At 37.8% G+C, this 23077-nt stretch overlaps 1 protein-coding gene across 2 annotated transcripts in view; it reads left to right on the top strand.

Moving 5' to 3' along the window:
* The first annotated feature begins 5424 nt into the window (after positions 1 to 5424).
* Positions 5425 to 23077, top strand: part of MBD2 (methyl-CpG binding domain protein 2) — a 59466-nt gene continuing 41813 nt past the window's right edge. Inside the window, exons 1-2 of one of the 2 annotated variants that reach the window (XM_037016512.2) lie at positions 5425 to 6169; positions 22084 to 22243. In XM_037016512.2, the coding sequence (XP_036872407.2) occupies positions 5631 to 6169; positions 22084 to 22243 (699 nt within the window). In that variant the 5' untranslated portion in view covers positions 5425 to 5630. The remainder of the gene's footprint in view (positions 6170 to 22083; positions 22244 to 23077) is intronic. The other variant, XM_017648667.3, reaches the window with a different exon arrangement.

The raw sequence follows: 23077 nt of genomic DNA, 5'->3' as shown, positions 1-23077 counted from the left end.
AGTTTGACATCATTTCTTATTCCTTTTCTTGTGTCTTAATTAGAGTCATTAGTCAAGACCCGCATATGAGGAGCCAGACTTCAGGACCCTCAAGACCTCAAGTAGCCATGAGTGTGACTCTTTATCTGGAGAACTGCTACAGGCCACCTAGAGTAGGATGATCTTGCCAGTGGTGCCTAACCCCTGCTGGCATCAGAGGGCAGGGGTCAGCTCCTGGGGCTAAATCTGGTGAGTAGGGGACCAATGTCAGGTGACAAAGGGAGAACAAGTAGAATGAGAGGACAAGGCTCCTAAAGATGCAGCCTTGAAGAACACCATCATTTAGGGAAAGGGAACTATCCAAAAAAGGAGGTATACCAAAGGTGACTGGACAGGAATAGAAGGGAGAATCAGAAGTGCATGATGTCTTATAAACCAAGGAAGGAAAGAATTTCAAGAAGTAGGGGGTCACAGAGATAAATATTAATTTCTTAGAAGTCTCATTCCATAGGAAGAAAGGATATGACCATGAGTGCAAATTTAAGTACTTTTTCTCAAACTTGAGAAAGATACATACTCACTTTACAAAGCAAAAATTATTGAGGACCATCTCCCTCCAGTGTTGAGTTAAATTATTATTCTGATGTTACTTAAATATGTAAAATATAAAACTTGTTTAGCCTCATTTTGCTTGGTTAGCCTCAATATATCTTAAGCCTCATTTTCTTATGTAACTTAAACATATTTGTGAAATGAACTTAAGCCTCATTGTTAATGAAGTCAAATTTCTTGTTAAGTTTCTCCTGGGACATGGAAACCTATCTACATTTTCTAAGACCAGAACAGCTATTGACACACTGATTTTATACAATCCATTGATTATATACATCAAGAAGAAAATATGCTGCTCGTTATTTTGAAAGGACACAATTTTTACAAAATGTATTAATTCTATTTATTCATCAGGTACATAACAACTCCTTTTGTATTCTAGAGAAGCCCAGTAACAGGCACTGGGGATGTAGTGGTGAACATCAAGAGTAGCCTTGTAGGCTGAAGGGGGAAGGACAATTAAATAACTAGCTACAATGAAGTACAATAAATGAGTGGGGGAAGTATCTAACGGTAGTGCGTGCGGCACAGAGCACACAACCCAGGGGCTGAAGGAGTAGAGGGGCTGGAAGAAGTCAGGAAAGGCTCTTTGGAGGACATGCCATCTAAGGTGAGAGCTAAGGGAGAAGCAGGAATTAGCCAAAGAAATGTGTTGAGGTGGGGGTGGGGGTGGGAACAAGAGGAGTTTTTCTGCTCTGGAGGAGCAGCACATTCAAGAGAGAAAAAGCCAGAGACAATACGGCGGTTTGAAAGCTGCTAAGCAGTAAATGTCCGGAGACTTGGGTTGCATGCTAGCTCTGCTACTGCTCAGACATGTGAGACACTGGGAAAGCCACTTCCAGCACCGAATCCCTGAGCAAGGTGCATTTTCTGATTTATTTAGTTAACGCAACTAACCTTGTGAACAGCAGCCATACTTAACAGCCCTTATCTCATGGATCATGTGTTCTAGCATTCTAATGTTTTGCAGTCAGAACTAGGGTTAAAAAACACTGTTTAACATGTTTTTTTTAATTAGTTTTATTTTGGTATCATTAATCTACAATTACATGAAGGACATTATGTTTACTAGGCTCCCCCCTTCACCAAGTCCCCCCCACATACCCGTTCACAGTCACTGTCCATCAACATAGTAAGATGCTGTAAAATCACTACTTGTCTTTTTTGTGTTGCACAGCCTCCCTGTGCCCCCCACACACTATACATGTTAATTGTAATGCCCCCTTTCTTTTTTCCTGCCCTAATCCCTCCCTTCCCACCCATCCTCCCCAGTCCCTTTCCCTTTGGTAACTGTTAGTTCAGTCTTGGGTTCTGTGCTTCTGCTGCTGTTTTGTTCCTTCAGTTTTCTTTGTTCTTATACTCCACATATGAGTGAAATCATTTGGTACTTGTCTTTCTCCGCCTGGCTTATTTCACTGAGCATAATACTCTCTAGCTCCACCCATGTTGTTGCAAATGGTAGGATCTCTTTTTTTCTTATAGCTGAGTAATATTCCATTGTGTATATGTACCACATCTTCTTTATCCATTCATCTACTGATGGACATTTAGGTTGCTTCCGTATCTTGGCTATTGTAAATAGCGCAGCGATAAACATAGGGGTGCATCTGTCTTTTTCAAACTGGAGTGCTGCATTCTTGGAGTAAATTCCTAGAAGTGGAATTCCTGGGTCAAATGGTATTTCTATTTTGAGCATTTTGAGGAACCTCCATACTGCTTTCCACAATGGTTGAACAAATTTACATTCCCACCTGTTTAACATGTTAAATGATATTTTAGAGCTGTGAAAACCTAAACATCATTTTCTTTCTAGTGGTATAACTACTGTGTTTTCTATTTTTAGGAAGTTAAATAGAATAAGCATCTCCCCATTCCTTAATCCTAAACGCTTAATTTTATAGCCACTTACCTATGGGTAATATAACAACTAGCAGATATTTTATAAAATACCAGACACTAGCTTCTGAAATAATTTCCCTTGGTTCAAAATTTACTTCTCCTTGTTTTCTCTTGCCCTTAAGTAATTAACTCTTCTCTTTTTAGTTTGAACTATGCAGGATAAGATTCCTCTGTAGTCATTCCAAGTGGAAGGTAATAAAAAATATCTTTATTTATACTGCATGAACTTAAAAGTGTCATTCAGCCCCCTGATATGCCATGCCAGAAGCATTTTGTTTTAGCTGGGAAGTAGTTGAACAGTAGTTGGGCCAACTCAGTGAATCATAAAAGCTGCTAATTGGAGCTGGAGAGAGAATGTTTTCTGGCTATACCGCCTGACTTTGTCTTCATAAATTCTGACCACACTGTTTGAACTCTCTAAAGAGAAGGAAACTGATGTCCCTGTTATCACTTGTTGTAATATGCTCACTGGAAAAAATAAGGTTTTCCAATATTTAAATACTTCTTTTATTTAGTATCTATCACATTCAAAAATTCAACTGCAGGTTATATATTTGTCAATAAAATATATGAATCCCCAAACTAGCCATGCCCTCCTGACAGTTCTTTTAAGTTTCATCCCCTGAATTTATTCTATTTGCATTAATAAAAATCCAAACTCACACCTATTTTTCTTGAGAACTATTTTTTCTTTAAAATGGTTTAACTTCAGTTTTTACTGGTAAACAATAAAGGGCAACATATTTTAAAGAATGGATAGTCTTCCAGGATGACAGTTGGTGTTTCAGCACCTGCTTTTACACCTGGGAGGCAGAGATCAGAGGTGGTTAGATTTCTATTGTTTGTTTAATGGAGCAGATTTAATTCTCTCCTTGTCATCTTTCACTTTTGCTGTAAGGTGAAGTCAGCAATATCTTTTCCCTTGTAAGAGAGAGAAAACTGACAACTTTGATGACAACTGTATTGCCTGAGAAAAACAATGTTGCTAATTCTTCTTCAAGGAGTGATATAAAATCCATTTTCCCAGAATTATAAAAGATTTATTATTTGTCCAGCATTTTAAGGGAAACAAACCTATCTCTTAGGTGTTTAGCATCTCTTCTCAATTTTAGGGTCTCAATCTAGTGCTTGTGAGAATTTAATCTATTTCCTTGGATTGTTTTCTTTTTTTTAGTAGGAGACTAAATAAATGGGTTTTGTTTGTTTTTGTTCTTTGCTTTATGGTATCACAGCAGAAAATTTCAAAGGTGACCAAAAAAGCTTTTGAAATATCTAAATGAGATTTTTCTTAAGGGAGGAAACATAAAACAGTGTGTATATATACACATACATATATATAGCAAATGGAATCTGGTAGAAGTCAAAGTAATTACCTTGAAATCATAGTGATTTATTATTTTAAACATGCTTTTATATTCATTTTATCATTTGATCTATAGCCTTGTTAGACACAGCATGGAAAAATAAAAACTTCTGAAAGTTTATCTTTTCCATCTATTCTTTCAACTACCATTTCTACTGAGATTTTAGCTCATTTACCCTTTAGTTGTAATTAACTGAAAATCGAAGCCCTTTCTGTTACAGAGTGTTCGTCATCCAAACTGATATAATTTTTCTTTGACTTTTACTTCTTCATCTGAGCCATAAATGTGTTTTTTAAGATTTAGTTTTTGGTTCTCTTTTATTTACTATTATTTTTTACCATGTATGTTTTTCCTTGTAGGGTTTCCTTCAACTGTCATGTTCACAAGATGACGTCTAAAAAGCATGTCTCCAGAACTGACCTCTCTCCTGAGAACTTGACCTGAATTTCCAACTCCTTGCTGGATATACTTTGAGATAAATTTCTTCGAGGAAACTATAATTTAGCATATATCAAATCAAGGATATTAAAACAAGTCTAAGGTCAAGCTCAGAAACAGAAAAGTTTGGGTATCTAGCTAGTGTTTGTCAGCATATATTGCAAAGGCAAATCAAATAAATTTTGATTTTCCATTATTTTGTATTATTTTTTCTATACATTAACCTTGGTTCTCAACTTGTAGGTCCTATGTGTAACAAAAACAGGATAGTTTATCATCAGTCTGCTAAAACATGATTACATTTTTCAGTCTTCTTAACATTTGGTAATATATCTTCGTGAATTTTGATAGCACAATTTTCTAAATGTTAAATGGCATACAGAAAATGTTCTTACCTAAAGTTCAAATCAGTTTTCTTAATGTATTTGGCATTATTCTTTAAAAGCCACTACTGAATGAAGAGTTGGCAGATCCAAATGAATTCCACACAGATTCCTAAACACTTGTCACAGTGGGTTAAGTTGGTCTTTCAACAGAAGGGAGTATTTACTAGGCCAAAGGTCACTAATATTTGTCAAAGGCCATTAGGAAAGGAAGACCAAATTAAGAAACGAGCCTAAGAAATGTGACAAATTCCAGGTGGATTCAGGGATTCCGGTCATTTTCAGAATTTAGCGTGTAATTGAAGGGAATGTTCCCAATTACAGCCTCAGAAAGTTCTAGAATATCCAACCAGAGTCCTAAGGCCCGGAAGCCAGCCCCTGGATGGTGATACTGGGCTCAAGGAACTCTTTGACTCACTCCTCCAATCCGAGCTCCCAGACAAGCTTTAGGGTAGAGAGCCCGGGAAGGGGCGATCTATCATCCCGTTAAATGAATAGTCGAGTTAGTAAATACAAAACGAGCTAGAGTGTTTGTTGTTCATTAATTGGGAAGCAAACGTAGGCAAAACCACATAGTGGGGTGAGCTAACCTTATTCAAAACAAAGTAACCGCGGTCACCCGCCACAGTTCTCAAGTGCTTGGGGTACGAACCGCCTTCCGGGCTCCACGCACCCCCGGGGGCGGGAGGCCGGAAGGGCGCGGCCCGGGCCGGAGCGGGTGGGGTCGGGGGCGCGTTCTCGAGGAGGCGGGGACAAGATGGCTGCGCAGAGCGCTTGGAGGACCTGAGAGGCGGTGGCCGGGGCCACGCCCCGGGCGGGAGGGCCGCTCTGTGCGCGTCCGCTCTATGATGCTTGCGCGCGTCCCCCGCGCGCCGCGCTGCGGGCGGGGCGGGTCTCCGGGATTCCAAGGGCTCGGTTACGGAAGAAGCGCAGCGCCGGCTGGGGAGGGGGCTGGATGCGCGCGCACCCGGGGGGAGGCCGCTGCTGCCCGGAGCAGGAGGAGGGGGAGAGCGCGGCAGGCGGCAGCGGCGCTGGCGGCGACTCCGCCATAGAGCAGGGGGGCCAGGGCAGCGCGCTCGCCCCGTCCCCGGTGAGCGGCGTGCGCAGGGAAGGCGCTCGGGGCGGCGGCCGTGGCCGGGGGCGGTGGAAGCAGGCGGGCCGGGGCGGCGGCGTCTGTGGCCGTGGCCGAGGCCGTGGCCGTGGCCGTGGCCGTGGACGGGGCCGGGGCCGGGGCCGCGGCCGTCCCCCGAGTGGCGGCAGCGGCCTTGGCGGCGACGGCGGCGGCTGCGGCGGCGGCAGCGGTGGCGGCGGCGCCCCCCGGCGGGAGCCGGTCCCTTTCCCGTCGGGGAGCGCGGGGCCGGGGCCCAGGGGACCCCGGGCCACGGAGTGCGGGAAGAGGATGGACTGCCCGGCCCTCCCCCCCGGATGGAAGAAGGAGGAAGTGATCCGAAAATCTGGGCTCAGTGCCGGCAAGAGCGATGTCTACTACTTCAGGTACCGCCCTGGAGGCGGGGAGGGGGCGACGGGGTCAACCCGGGGTCAGGGGTCAACAGCTGGTTGGGGCGGGGGATGTCAGGGTGAGAACAGCCCAGGGCATTGGTAGAGTTGGGCTGGCTTGGTGGTAGAAGGTGCCCGGGCACGTGGGTGAGAGTTGGCCCCAGTGCAGTGATAGGCATAGTGTCTGAATGGTGAGAGACTGGAGGGGAGCGTCCTACGTTGAAAGTGTTAGGGAAAATGAAAATGCTTTGCGAAGAGTTACTGTGGCAGGGATGATTAGTCCACTGAAGGGTTAAAAGAAGGTGTAATTCATCGAAACCATAAAACCCAGTCACTGTTGGCTCCTGTCCCAGCTTGTCCCAGATTCATCATCACAAGAGTGTTTAATCATGCACATGTGGAAGAATCAGCTATCTGCAATAACAAGGCTTCAGTTACTTCGTGGGATGCAGGAAAGTGTCAGATAAAGTAACCATATGGAATGCCTGAAGTTTCTTGTAACTCTCTTGGTGTTACAGAGCTTATTCTTTTGAAACCTGAGCACTATAATATGTTGTTAGACTCCTAGACCAAAATTTGTCCCCCAGGGGACATTGGGCAGTGTCTGGGGACATTTCTGGTTGTCACACCTTGGAAGGGGGTGCTACTGGCATCTAGTGGATAGAGTCCAGGGATGCTGCTAAATATTCTATAATACACAAGACAGCCCCCACAACAAAGAATAATCTGGCCCTAAATATTACCAGTGCCAAGGTTGAAAAATCGGGTATAAATTATTAAAGGTTTTCAGCCTGATATGATCTTGCAATCCTGGTCATGCTGACCAGGTCTTTAGTTTGGAGAGCACAGTAAGCTTAGGAAAGTGTCTATGGCTGTTGATATCAGTGGAATTTTCTTATCAATAAATTCCTAATTTTTCTATAAACCATCCAATTTGGGAGAGAATGTAAACACGTTATATTCAGTGGCTTGGAGGACTGTGTTTGTGGATTGAATCATTTTTCAGAGAATATATGGTGTTGGAGCCAGTTGTCAGCCATTTAGCAGTTGAAATGATGTTACGAAGAATTTCCTTCTAACATCAAGTAGGTTAATACATTATCCATTATCTCTGGGAACATTTGTGTGCACATGTATATACATAGAGCCAGTTGTCAGCCATTTAGCAGTTGAAATGATGTTACGAAGAATTTCCTTCTAACATCAAGTAGGTTAATACATTATCTCTGGGAACATTTGTGTGCACATGTATATTTGTGTGCACATGTGTATATATATATGTACTTGTGTGCACATGTATATTTGTGTGCACATGTATATATATATACACACACACACATCACTCATACACATACAATACAGTGTTTGTGAATTGAGAATACTCAAGTAGATTTAAAGTGTTAAAAAATACACTCCTATGTATGAGAATGTGATCACCAATGGTATATCATGTAAATTATGAATATATTCCTGATGGTTGCTCAAATATATGGGTAAATAGTTTCAGGAAATTTATTTCACCTCTTAAAAAAAAGAGTGTTGGCATTAGAACTTATTTGTCCCTTTATTTGAGACCACTCAACTTGAAATCATAAATGATAAAATGGAACACTGTTTTTAAACACACAGGATTTTGTATTTCCCCATCATTAAATACTAAATTTAATAATGGCAACAAAGTTATTGTGGGACAAATGGTCACCCAAGTTCACTTGTTTCATTCAGTGCTATTCACAGCTGTTCTTTTTCCCATATTCTTTCATTAACAGCCCCTGATTTCTTTCTGAGCAGTAGTATGTATAGCCTTCTTTCTATGAACTATGTATTGGTGTCTTGTAGTCAATTATATTGGACAGGAATATTCTGTAGTTGGGATTGAACTCCTGTGGAATAGATGACTACTCTTTTCTCAGTAGAGCATCTTAACCTTTGAATTTCACTCCCCATAGCATTTCTCCTAGGATATGGTTAGTTTGGTTTTGGGGTGATGTATTTGTTCAAACCAAGTTTGGATTATTACAAAATGTTTTTGTTGTTTTCTTTGCTGTAACTAGAAAAGTATTTTAAAAAGGAGCATTGCTGTAGTGTGCATTCTTATTTGTAGTTACTTAATGTTTTTTTGAATGTGTTGTAAATTTGTCTATATTGATACAAACTCAGCTGTTCTGTGGTAGAAAAACTGATATAATCGATTTAAAACGAACTTTGTAAACAAGTTCATCTTACAAGGAATCACAAGTGAGTATAGTGATAATTTTCTAAAATTGAAGTATTTTTATGAAGCAGTGCAACATGATTTTCTTTTTATTTGTTTGTGGGAAATGAAAGGACACATTGAACAGATTTATGCCACTGGTGCTTCGTTTGGGGCTGGTAGGAGTGTTGCCTATTGTTTGTTGACTAACTACAAAGTGTTAGTTTCTTTGCAAGATTGTAACAGTCTTGACTTCCTTCTAGAAGTTTTATTTTGAGGCAGTAGGATATAGAGCATGATGTACTTGCGATAGGGCAGTTAGTTTGACTTCTGCTTTGAGTAATGAATGATGAAGGTCACCTACTCATAGTGAAGGTGAACACATTATTTTCAATCCTCAGTGTCACTGCTTTACATAGTCACATCTCCATATACATGCACCTGTTCAAAACAAGTAGCTCACAAAACACTGGCCATATCTGCTAATATGTGGGTTAAGAGTTAACTCTCCCGTTGATAATGTGAACACCTGCACCCAGTTGTTCACACAGATTCTAATGCTAACTCCTGAATTAGCCAGCCTCTGGGGAGATTAATTTAAACGAATCTGTGCTTGTTAACCCAAGGTGTGGCTTATACTTATTAATTGGACTGAAATCGAGCTCATCGAGAAAGCCTCAAATTTTGGTAGAATAGTTTTTTTTTTACTGTTTCCTGAGACTGCCAAGTTCTCAAAGGAAGGTGTGCCTCAGGTTACCAGTTGAGCAGTGTAATTACGCCTTCTGTCAGGATTACTCGTAGTACTGTTGCAGGCAGTTCATATACTCTTATCCAAAGTGTGTGTTTTTAAAATGGGTGTGGTTTGGTGAAGTGTTGGAACCACTGGTGCTGCTTCTGAAAAAGTTCGTTTCTATCATTGAACCCATTTGTATAATACTTTTTAACTGGTATGCTTCTGTCTTTTCTAGTGTTTGACTCCTTGCACTTGCAGGTTGTTATTTTGGAAGTATTGTTTTCCTCCGCATAGGAGCCTTTAGTAGCTATCTCATTTCTTTTTTTTTTAATTTTTTTTATCAAGTTTAAACTTGTTGGGTTTTAGACTTTTTGTTAAAACTGAGTTAAAGACCTGGAAGTCATGGTAAACCGTAATGAGTGCTGCCATAAAATATCTCATTGGATATTGGAGACATAATAGTAAACATTTTTGATTCTTTTATAAAAATAATGCTGCATTTGCACCTGATCACATCTTTGGAAAAAAAGATACAATGGAACCAGAGAAAAATTAAAATAATCACAGGGAGCAGGTGCATGAAGAGAGACTACAAAGATTTCACCGTGACCTGAAAAGAAGAGGACTCGGAAATGAAATAACTGAGGTCTATAAAGTCATGAGTGATCTGACAAAAGTAGGAGTCTCTAGGGAAGGCAGCAGATGTCAGGGGTTAAGAGTCGTGAGTTGGTATTCTAAGTGCTTACCAGTGGTACAACCTTGAGCACATCACTTAGGTTTCCCAGTGCTGTTGTTTCTCCATTTGTAATGTGTGTATAATTGTAGTTGCACCTCATAGTATTCTAAGGATTCAATTCCAGAATGCTGAAAAAAAATGCATAGATTTCTTGAAGCTTTAGATATGTTTAAGGACTAATTAAAAAAAGACAATTCACTAAGGTTGTATGGGCTGAACACAAACAGGTTTTAAAAAAATGTATGATATATCCCATTTGTTACTAAAGGACATGAATTCTGAATCACTGAACATGCCAAGTTCAACCAGGCTTTTCCTTCCTCCCTTCCCTTTATTTTGATCTTAAAAAAAAGAAAGAAAATAGACTATCATACAGTCTTTGTTGGAAAAAACTAGTCAATGGGCCAGGGGAAAGAGCCATTGTCACAGTTCTTAATTAAGGTCTCTTTGTTTTCAAAAACTGTCTTTCCCCATAATATTTTCTTCTTGATCAACCCTGTGTAGTTAAGCTTGGTCTCACCTGTGTAACTCTCATGTTCATTTTCATGGAACCTGTGGCTTTCCCACATAGCTGTTCTACTTTCTTTCCCCTTTCCTTCCCTCTTCCTCTAGGCACCTTGCTGAACACACAGATGCTAAGTAAGTGTTTACTAAGTGCTATGACACTTAAAATTTTATGAAACAACTCACAAATAATGTCTTAGTTTTATATGACCTGTGGTGTGCTGGTTGAGATGGTTGAGATGTTTTTTATTAAGTCAACATTTTTAAGTTTACTGATTTTCATAACATGCTATAATACTACAGAAGAATAGAAAGATTTTTTTCTTTATGAATATTAGAGATGTAGAGAAATGTCAAATAAAATGCTCATCAGAGATAAAGCAAAAATGGTAAGATGGTTATAGTGCACAGAGACAAGAAATCAACATGGGAATTTCATTGACTATATAGTTTGAGTATAGCATAGCGTCTCATGTGCCATTTAATTTTGTGTGTGTTCTCTGCCAAAGCTCTCATAATTTTGGCAGTTAGTATTATTTTGCTAAATGCTTTATATGTATAATCTTACTGGATCCTTATAACACTGAGTTTTAGGTACAGTTATCTCCATTTTACAGATGACTGGTTAAAACTGGGAAATTAAGTAATGTGCTGGAGGCTCTACCTCTGGTAAGCGCACAGTTAGAATCCCTTTGCAGGGGTTTAACCTCAGAACTCTTATCACCTTACTCTGCTGCCTGGCATAGAGTTCCCGATTTGTATTCTCAAATATTGCAACACCTTATGCCTAATTTACTGTATTGAGCTTGGGGAGCCACTAAAATAATGCAGTTATTTACTGTTATAGTTGCATCCTGATGTTGACAAAGTGTAAATTTTAAATCCTGTTTGGTAGTGAAGCCATTGTACCAAAAGATGATCTTTCATCTCTATATAATATTGGAGGGGGAAAAAAATGGAAAAATTGTGGTAAATTAGCATAATTAAAGCAATTTTATTCTGGGTAATAAAAGTGATCATTTTGTTCAGAAATGTTTTCCCCCTTCTTTCTCTCCCTTTTCTCCTCTCTTGATAAATGTTTAACCTAGGATTAACCTTGTTATTTCTCAGGTATTCAGACAGGCAACACATTCGTTAAGGAGAAGCTATAGGTGGTCTTCATTTTAAAAGCTTTCACTTAAATTAGAAGAAGTCAATTTGTAACTTGCAGGTTAAATGTAGGGTAGGTTTATATAGTTACTGCAGAAAGCCCATATGCTTCTTCCAGAGTTGAGGTACAGCTGAAATACCGTACAGACCAATTTAAAAAACAGCAACAAAAACTCTAGTTGGAGAAAGGAAAGACATGAACTATTTATTAAACCTTTATTGCATAATTGAAAGTTTGACTTGCTTTAGTCTTTTTTCTTTATTTTGCTTGATTGAAGTCTGGATCCACAAATAAAAGACATGTAGTTGTGGTGGAAATTGTGCAGCTGCACCATCACATCTTTTTGTGAGGAATTTTTGTTAGGGCACAGCATTGCCACTTGTCCTACATCTGATTTTTAGAATCTGACATGCAGAGTCTCGCTTGCCAGAACACCCACAGTACCTGTGGTAGAGGAAATACATAGCTCAAAAGGAACTGATGCACGTACATTCTCAAATAATCCGCAACAGAAATGGATGGATGATTTTTTTCAACTTGCTTTTTAAAGTTCCATTTGTGAGATAGTTATAATTTCATAATTTAGTTTTAATTAGTGGAACAGAAGCAGGTGATTTGCAAAGGAGATGATTTTTTTTTTTTTTAGATTTTTATAGTGGAACTAACAAATTAACTAACCTTTTAGCCCATGTTTGAGATCTTTCCAGACCTGCATGGTGAATTAGAAATAAATTATCAACTCTTATTTCATGGATTTACTGTTTAGCTTGGAATGTTAATAGTCTAAAGCTCCTTTTTGTTGATCTCTTACTGCTATTTGCCATGTCCACTAAGAAATGCCTAGTCAACTTGTAAAATGAAGTTTTACTTAATTTCATCAGAACTTCTAAAAACTAAAACTTACCAAGGAAAGAGAATAAAAGTATGGAAAAGAATGAAATTTGAATATTTGTGGATCTCATGACTTTGCCTTATTATAATATACATTCAAACTCATTTGTTTGGGAACTTGATGACATAAGTGTATGTGAATATAAAGAATAATAAATACAACTTACAAGTAGATTTAAAAAATTGAGCACCTAGCGTTTGTCAGGAACAATTACAAGTTACTAAAAACGGGAGGAAAAATATTCTCTTTTAAAGATTTTCAAATAATGTATCTTGGTATTCTTTTCTTTATTCTTTTAGTAGTGGAGGAATCCATAGATTAAAGCAAGGATGAATGTCCTTAAAATTATTTTTAACTTGTTTGAAGTGATATATTGTATCTCTTTAAAAAGCCTTTATTGGAAGCTCCCCTAGCAGATGTAGGCAGTTCCTAGGGCATTTTGAGCATAATTATGTTAACGTTTACCACATTTGCTGTAATAGACAGTTAGTGAATCTTGTTGACTGCCAGATTCTGAACCTCTTCAAGGTCAATGGCTGAATCTGATTCATCTTTGAATCTTTAGTATCCAGCACAGTCCATGGTATATGGAAAGCTCTTAAGAATTACTTGTCGAATGAAGCAAGTGGTTAATACATTTCTCTATTAAATGATCCAAAAAACTTCTGGTTAATACTGGCTGTAAATAGGCCTGCACTGAGAGATGGTCCCCTGCTGTACCCAGCATCCTGCTTTGTACTGTATCAGGCATGAAAATACTGAGTAGCTGAAGTATATGTTCTTATTTTTCTTTAAACTTCTGCGTGTTTAGTGTTTGCATATGCATTATATATAGATTTTTTTAGACCTGAAGGAATCTCCAGGACATTTGATTTCACTTTTCATATTAAACAAAATATTATCTTTGCTTTAAAAATCTACCATCAGAATTGTTTTTGCATTATCTTGGGAGGATATGTTTCTGCTTCTTTTTTTTTTTAATTGAAGTATCATTGATATACAATCTTACATTGATTTCAAATGTACAACACAGTGGTTCAGCAGTTACCCATATCATGAAGTCCTCACACCCTCTAGTGCAGTTACTATCTATCACTGTAGAAAGATGTTACAGATTCATTGACTGTGTTTTCCATGCTGTACTACCATCCCCATGACCAACTTATATTGTGATTGCCTCTTTATCCCCTTCACCCTCCCCTCTCACCTACCCCAACTCCTCCCCCTTGGTAACCACTAGTCATTTCTCAGTGTCTGAGTCTACTGCTATTTTGTTCATTGTTTTGCTTTGTTTTTATATTCCACCAATAAGTGAAATCATATGGTATTTGTCTTTCTTGGCTTAGTTTATTTCACTGAGCATAATACCCTCTGGTATTATGGATCCATCCATGTTGCAAATGGCAAGATTTCTCTTTATGACTGAATAATATTCCATGGTGTATATGTACCATGTCTTCTTTATCCTTTCATCTCTCTCTCTTTTTTTTTAGGAGAGCAAAATATAGGCTTTTATTCAGAGATAAAGTGAAAGGACAGAGCTCCTGGCTCACGCCAGGAGGGGACAAGAGAGCCCCTATCCTTTCATCTCTTGATGGACACAGGTTGCTTCCATATCTTGGCTACTGCAAATAGTGTGGTGATAAACATAGGGGTGCATATGTCTTTTCCAATCAGGGATTATGGTTTCTTTAGGTAAATTCATAGAAGTGGAATTACTGGATCAAATGGTATTTCTATTTTAGTTTTTTGAGAAACCTCCATACTGCTCTCCGTGGCTGTTGCACCAATTTACATTCCCACCAACAGTGTGGGAGTGTTCCCATTTCTCCTCATCCTCACCAACATTTGTTGTTTCTTGACCTTTGGATAGTGGCTATTCTGACTGGTGTGAGGTGATAGCTCATTGTGGTTTTGATTTACATTTCCCTAATGATTAGTGATGTGGAGCATCTTTTCATGTTCCTGTTGGCCATTTGTATTTCTTTGCAGAAATGTCTATTCAGGTCCTCTGCCCATTTTTTAATCAGGTTATTTGTTTTTTGGGTCTTGAGGCATGTTAACCCCTTATCAGATGAGTCCTTTACAAATACATTCTCTCAGACTAGGTTGCCTCTTTGTTCTGCTGATGGTGTCCTTTGCTATATGGAAGCTTTTTAGTTTGATGTAGTCCTTCATTTTTTATTTTGTTACCCTTGCCCGAGGAGATGTGTGCAGGGAAAAATTGCTCATACTTATGTTCAAGATGTTTCTGCTTGCTTTTAACTAATTTATTATTTCTTTGTATTATAACTGTAAAGCCGTTCATTACAGTCTTGGTCGGAAGTAGAGTACTTGTCTACAATAAAAAATAATATAAAGATAATATAAATGTGGACATACAAAATACATGTTGCAACTTTTTACTATTAAAATCCTGCAGTTATGAACTTAACCCTGTCAGATTACCATAGCAGTTTCTAAATGCTTTCCTTTCACTTCCGTACTTTTTTGAAGACCAGCAAGTCTGTCTGTAGGACACACTTGGGGAGTCTATAGTTTAGAATAAAAATGGGGACTTTTGAGGCAGAAGATTGGGACTTAAATATTTTTTTACTGTTTTAACTTGAACAGATTTTTAAGCTTTTATACCTCTGGTTCCTCAGCTATAAATCAAGGGTAAGAATTCTACCTCATGTAATTTTTTGAGAATAAATGAAATTACATATAAGGCATTCACCATGTAGTAGATGGTCAGTAGATGAATAAAACATTAGTTCCTTTATTTAATTAACCACCATAAATTGAAGCACATACTTGTCAATTATGTGAAGATTCACAGTATCGTGTTTTATTTTGAAATGTGATGAGGCAGATCTTAGGTTATATATGTTCATCAGGGTTTTAAAAAATACTCCATTTTTTCCCCGTAATTATAAAAGTAACCCATGCTCAGTGTGGAAAATTGAAAACATGGAAGAGTATAGAGAGGTGCAATGACAATCATTATTACAGTCCTAAAGAGAATCATTGCTAATATTTTGACATGTTGCCTTCCATTCTATTTTTGGATATATTCATCTGTGTGCCTGTGCAGACACAGACACGTGTGTATGTTCTTTTACCATTCTTTTTATATTGGGAAAACTCGTAGATTAAAGTGAGGATGAATGTCCTTAAAATTCTTTTTTACATGTATGCATCTCTTTAAAAAGATCTTTCCTGGGGACCTTTAGCCTCTTTTTTTAAAAATAAAGCTTGGGTTTTGAGTATACTTACCTATTTATGTATTATTAATTATGAAAAATTTCAAATATATGCAAAAGCAAAAGTAAGTAGAAAAGTGTAATGAATTCTCTATGTGCTTGTCAGTTACTTTTAACAATTACCAACTCCTGGCCACTCTTGTTTCTTCAATATCCAGTCCCTTCCCTATTACATTTAGAAGTAATTTTCAGATATATTTAATTTATGGCATTTTCCTAGCAGTGTCCAGTCCTCAATTCAAGCAAAATAACGAGTGTTTTCTCTTTTTCCTGTCTCAGAAAGTGAGTGCCTTAAGGCAGTAGGATGAGATTAGGTAGACTTCTACATTTACTCATTTTTTATTTTTTAGGGGATCACCCTGGATTTTGTTTTTTTCTTAACCATGATACAAAGATAATACAAAGAATTTGCTACCACTGATTTTTTTTACATGTAATATTTACTACACAAATGCTAGTTGATAGAATGAGAATAATTGTTCAAAATTTGAGTTTTACTTAAGGTCTTTTATGCTATGTAAGATTGTGTAATGATTGCTTAAACATATATGTTGAGGCAGAAGGTGGAATGTTTTCACATTTTATCAGCAGACAAATTGTAAATTTTTTTTCTTACAATATTTAAAAAAAATTCTCTACTTCCCTCCCAACCCCATTCCTAACTGCTAAGAAAATTTTTTAATGCTCAAATTTACCTATCCAACTTTTCCATGTTTTAAAAAAAACTCTTTCCAGTTTTCAGGGGAAATATTCAGCTTGTATACTTTATCTTTTAATCATTTTATTGAAATTTTGAAACATACATACAAAAGTAGAGAGACTCTTCAAAGGAAACCCACCAAGTACCCAGTTCATAACTGTTGATCTTTTTTCCTCCATACTCCAATCCTTTACCCCTGATGCAACCTTCATTATTTTGAAGCAAATCTGACATCTTATCATTTCACTCATAAATAACTACTTTAGTGTTTATTTTGTGAAGGTTAGATTTAAACTTGTGGAGTTTTTTAACCATGCAGACTCAGTATTTTGAAACTAGAATACGAGAGATGATAACAGGCATTTCATGATTATTTGCCTGATGCAGGCTGTAATAGCTATATGATTCAGGGGAAGGAAACATTTCATTACTTTCTTCTGTTAAGACTTTATGGAAGAGGTCTAAGGTGGATTCTGGGCTTCTGAGGATTGTGGGTGGAGACAAGCGTTAGGGACCAGGCAAAAGACATGGTTAGCAAAGGGCTGAAGAGGGAAACCATTCAGCCATTCAAAATAGAGTGAATGAACCAGTATGACTGGAGCAAAGGTCACTGGGTGAGAGGAGCGGAAAGTAGGGTTGAAAGGCTAAGAGGAGGCTAGATGAAAAAAGGTCTCCAGTGTAGGGCTAAGGTTTTTGGCTCTCTTTTGCTAGTGGGTTAAAGTCATTGAAGGCTTTTAAACTTAGAACTATGGTTATGCTGGTATTTTAGGAAGAGCAGTCTGGATAGTTTAGAATGTAAAGACTAGCAAATCGAACGTCAGTTAGCCTGCCATGGTGATTTAGACCTGAGATGATAGACTTCATTTAGGAACTGGCAATGGAAATGGAAAGGAAGGATGGATTCAGAAATGATTTGGGAGGAACTGGGTTGAGTACCTACATCAGAGATGGGAGATATAAGATGGGTAAGAGTAGATAAAATCTACTGGGGTAGTGGGACAGATTGTGGAGGACTGAGGACAATTCATTTTGGAAAGGGCTACACTTAAAGTTTGGGAGGAAGGAGTTAAAGAAGGGGGAGTGGGGAGCTGACTCTATGGCTTTTCTGTGTGTATGTCATATAGTTTTAAAGCTATTAGAAACATTTTTTAGTTAATTGGTTAGTTTTCTGATTATGTATTTTGTACCCAAGCCCAGAAAAGATAATTTTATTTCAAATTTTTAGTCCCAGCTGAAATTTGATTTCTGGAGATAATTGTTATTTAAAGATAGAGAAATCTTTTTCTTGCAATACTTAACTCTTTTAAGTAACAACTAGGGTTTAACATATAAAGAGGTAGAAAAAATTAGAAAGTTGATGTTCTTTATTCTTAAATGTTTCCAGTGCTGTAGCTTATAGAATTTTTAATGGAGAGATTTTTTACTATTTACCACAAAGTATTTCCTAATATTTTTGGAGAGTGATGCACCCTGACCATGCTCACTGGCCATATAGCTAACCATCTGTCATCTATAATGCTCCTTGTCGCTCCTGGGCCAGTTCATCCTGTTCCACTCTGATGACTGCCACCCCCACGGTTGATCTTGTTAGAAACTGGTGTGAAGATACACTTGTGTTGTTGGCTCAGACCTCTGGTCTCCTCATAATGTTTGGCTAAACATCATGATAATCTGTATCACCAAAGTAACATGAAAAATATGTTCTGCTCTGTCAGAGAAGTGTTTTTAGAGTTCAGTTTCACATGCAAGCATCAGGTCTTCAGAAGAGTTTGTTTTTATAAGATAGATTGGGCATGTTACACTTGTTTAGCTCAGTAATGATGATTACAGGTGAGTTTATAGAGTGATAAAATGCAAATACTGCTAAATTAAGGTGACTAAGCATTTCTGGTATCTCAAATTTTTTTGATTTGAAAGTCATATGCCAAATAAAATTTCTTTATTTTTGATAATCTATAGTTAATAATCTCTAAGATAGAGTTAACTTTAAGAGGTGTTTTGACAGTTAAATCAAAGTGAAAGCAAGCAAAGGCAGTTCAAGTGATGAAATGTTCTTATATGAACTGGAAAAATATATGGTAGGAGAAGTTAAAGGTGAGATTGAAAGTTGATTCAGGGTTGGTATATATAGGGGGGCAGTTGGTAGGGAATTTTTTTGTGGTTGAGAGTGAAATATTAGTCTTTCATTACCAGGATTAGAAGTAATCATTTTGGGTAGAGAAAACGGAAAATGAGTAATATCCTTCACTGCTAGTCTTCTAGAGTTGAAAAAAAAGTTTCCTTAAATTACAACTTGATTCTTTTAAAATAAAAGCTTAGTCATGTTAAGTCCTGGTGTGTGTAAAACAGCGGCCATCTTAGAGGGCAAACAGATAAGGTTAGTCACACTCTGGGTAAGACCAGAGCTTAAGTGACATGCCATTTTCTTGTTCACTGAGCAGTAACTTCCTCAGCCTCTGCCAGGGTCATTTTGCTGCAGATGGTCCATGTCTGATGGCAGAATTCCTGCTTAACCACACCCTTGCCTTGACTTTCTGTATGCTTGCCTTCATCTCACACAGAGGAAGGCCTCCCGTCTTAAAGCTTCCAGGGGCCACCACGTTGACTTTCCTTAAAGCCCTAAGCTGAAGCTATAGTAGTTACAGAGAAGAAAATGGCCTATTATCACTACTCTGAAGGTGACAGTGTGTGTGACCAGTACTTTTAGCTATCCAATGTAGATGCTTCATGGAATTCCATCTTTGTGACAGGAGGCAGTGATTTACTATGAATAAGAACTGACTGGGTTGATATTCTAACTTCCTTGTGGATAGTTAATGGCCAAAGCTCTATTTCCACCTTCTTCCTCCATTGCTAATTTAGTTTATCCGTCAAGTATGTCAGGCCTTTCTTGTAATAAATTCCATTTGATTTTTGAAATCAATAGACATAGGAACTGTTTTAAGCTATGTTAAACTGCTAATCTAGATTATTTAGTAGGCAATCACATTTTTCATGAATATAGCTTTTTAATTGGATTCTTTAATTATTTAGATTTCCTTAATTTGGTGGAGGGGTGTCTAAAACAAATCTCTAATGAGTTTTGTCCTCTAAGGGAATGTTATGGTGAGGCTCTAGTATGTTTTCAGCTGCAGTAGAAAACTTATTATTTTTATATTCTGGATCATTAGTCCACTGAAACAAAGTCCATTCCTAAGCTTAGTTTTTTATTGCACTAAAGAGATGTCTTATTAGAGGGATATCTGATTGGGAATTGTCATTTTATTTGGTGGAGAGACTTTTTTTTTCATTTTTGAGATACATCAAATAGTTGACCAGAATCTTGTTTACCAGTAACTGGTATCTATTGTGAAGACTATATGACTATTCTAGCTTAATTAAAATTAATTGTAATTACGTAAGTGACGTAACAACAGAGAAATCTTTTTACCAGTTTTCAACTTAATTTGGGTCTTTTAATATTTCATTTCTTATGCAGTGTAATAGATTAATAATGAAAATATTTTTCAGTTCACTTTTAGAATTCCATGTTGTATAACTTAAATAAGGATAGCATTTACCATTGCATTGTATTTGCAGATGAAAGCCATATTCTTTATTATTGAATTGATCAAGTTTTTTGCTCTCAGAAAGTTACTTTATTCAGTGCTAGTATATAAATCACGTTTGGGGGTTTTAAAAAGTAGCATTATAAATTCTGGTGGTTTGACTCTTCAAAGGAATGTGTAGGAATAGTAATGAAGTAGAATTACAGGGATATTAGAATGATTTCTAAGCAGGACTGGAGAGTCACAGACAGCTTCCTAGAGGAGGTAACATTTTAGCTGGACTTGGAGGATTTAATGATCTCATGACAGACAAGATAATGCCAGTGCTCATCCTTCCATCTGTAAATACATGGCTGGAAGTCCTTTGACTTGGCATATATTGGTGATTCAGCTGAGTTCTGAATGCATCGTACCAAAGCTGGTTAGGGAGAAAGAGTCTGGAAAAAACCCTCGTCTAAGGGGCTTTTGATTGAAAGCTTTTGATGTTTAATTAAGGAGCTAAAGCTATTGTTGAGTAGTCTCTGAACAATAAGAACTTGGTATTGATGTGGCTGAATAATGGGGCACTGAAGTCTTGTGATGTGGCTTTCTAGCTTGGAGAATTAGATGTTAGGTGGATGATGGTGCTACAATAGATGGCAGTTCAAGATCAGCTTTGGGATGGAAATTTGCAGTGGGCAGAGATGATTCAACTTTTGGAAGTATCGAAGGTTATGTTGTATTTTATTTTGTGATACTGAGCATGTTTGGAAATCTGGGTCAGAGTGGAGCTGAGGTCTGCTTGTATACTCTCCTGTGTTCTTTGCCTTGGTGTGTTCTGGGTGTTGTCCACTTTGTTACATTCTGCTTGTTGGTGGTTATTAAAGGCATCTGTAGGCCGCATTCTGTAACTTGAATTGTATTTCAGGAACACTGCATCATGTGATTGTGGAAGAAGAATGTTGATATGATCTTTAGTTGTCTTGAAGTTGGTGGTGGCAGAATACCATAGAATTTGTGACAAAGTAGGGTGTGTTGATTTGGACTGGACCCAGAGAGAAGTTTTGCTGTTCCAAGGGAATATTTTATTGCTTGATTTCCTGGCCAACATTCTCTTTTGTCTTCCTGTTGAATTATTTTTCTTTTATTGTGGTCAGATGGCACAAGGTTAAGTTCTAAATATGACATGTTGGCTTTTTGAGAGGTATTCTGAAATTCTTGCAATTCTCTTCTGGTGACATATGCCGACTTTAACAGTTTATTCTAGCACATTTGGCATTGAAAATATATTAGATAAGACTGCGGGGTACTTTTCCTATACATTTTTTCTTAGAAATCAGTGCCACACAGGAGAAAACTTTTAGGAAAGGCTAGTTTATCCTTCTGTATAATTCTTGCACTTCAGCAGTTTTCTACCTCTGACAGTATTTCTTACCAGAAGTAAATTATTCTCAATAAGCTAGCTTCTCAAAGGTTGGAGTTTGGCTAACAGGACTTGTCAGCAACATACAAACATGTTTGTAAATGTGTGTCTTAGTTACCTCCTTTCAGTAGTTACAGTAGGAAACATTTAAATACTGTCAAAATTCAAATAATTTTTTTTCTATTGGAATTGTGATGAGTTCCAGTCGACAGCCTAAATTTTATATGGAATCCAAGTGTTTGTGTTTGTATGTGTTTTTAACAAGGGTTGTTGACTTCAGAAGACTTTGCTCTGCAGTTCATTGTAATAACTACTGACATACTGTGTGCCATGTTTGCTTCATGTTTATTTGATTTACCTACATACCATGTAGGTAATACTTACAGAAAAAAATAGCATTCAAAAGTCAATTAGGAAAAATGTTTGTAAGATTGAAAGCATTTGCGGTGTGCGTAGTGTGCTATGTGTACAGTTTGCATGGGGATCCTGCCGATGGCTGCTGAGTGTGAGCGACCAGTGACCAACACAGGGTTTCTGTGTTGATGTTAATTGTTATTCTGAAGTGACAACTGCACGTGCTTCAGAGATGTGTTGAGTGGAGTGTTATACTAAGTGACACATTATCTGTTCCTAGAGAAGTTATGAAGTTCCTTTAAACCTTTAACATTTCTTGGAAAAAAATAAACATGTAAAATTGTGATGTGATAACGATTGGGAGAAGAAAGGAAAGTATGAGGAAAAGGTTTATGTAGAGATCTAGGGTGAATATTATTGTCTTTTGTACAATTTACGTTATCTTTCTTGTAGTCCAAGTGGCAAGAAGTTCAGAAGCAAACCTCAGTTGGCAAGGTACCTGGGAAATGCTGTTGACCTCAGCAGTTTTGACTTCAGAACTGGAAAGATGATGCCTAGTAAATTACAGAAGAACAAACAGAGACTGCGGAATGATCCTCTCAATCAAAATAAGGTTGGTTAATTTACTTAGAGCATATGTATCCTATTTCAAAAGCTCTCCAAAGAAGTATCTTATGTCACTAGAATTTTTGTTGTCTGAATGTCCCATTTTGTTTTTCTTCCTTCCCCTTTAGAACGTTTTGACTTAGAAATCTGATTACTTTTCTGGTGGTTGGCAGTACTTAGTGTAAGTAAGTAAATTGTGCACAGTTCAAAACATGTCAGTATCTCCAGGCCAACACATGTCGCACTTTTGTTCCTTTGGGACTGTTTACAAAGGGTTTCTGTGTTGATGTTAATTGTTTCCCTTTTTATTCCTTAAATAGTTCCTGTTGCCTGAATAGAGGCAAAGTTTTACTGTGGCAAATATCCTTACCACATAGTTTATACTTACCTTCAATGTTCAGTAGTAGGATGTTAGAAAGGACAGTTTTTATTTTGACTTGATGATATTGAAGATAATGCCTTTTAGGAATAATCTCACCCTAATACTGGGATTGGAGATTTTTTCATTAACTCTTCTTTTCACTGAGCTGCTTAGTTGATGGTTTATTATATAGTAATTTAAACAGGTAGCATTTGAATTATGATGCTAATTTAATTGTATGAAAGCACTCAGTATCTTTATACAGAAAGCTCCCCAACCCCAAGGTAGCTAATTTTATATAACTATTTTTCCTCCTCTAAATTTATGGATATATGTGTATACGTGCATTGCCACCACCATTGTTTCACACCGACTGAGTGAAAATAGTGGAGAGAAAAGCAAGGGCTTTTCTCTGCAGGGATATGACTGATAATAGACCCTGCCCGCTCCTTGGGAGTGCTGCGATTGTAACTGCGAGGC

Source organism: Manis javanica, chromosome 9, assembly GCF_040802235.1.
Source record: "Manis javanica isolate MJ-LG chromosome 9, MJ_LKY, whole genome shotgun sequence".
Classification (NCBI taxonomy): Eukaryota; Metazoa; Chordata; class Mammalia; order Pholidota; family Manidae; genus Manis; species Manis javanica.
This window is presented reverse-complemented; position numbering and strand designations above follow the sequence as displayed.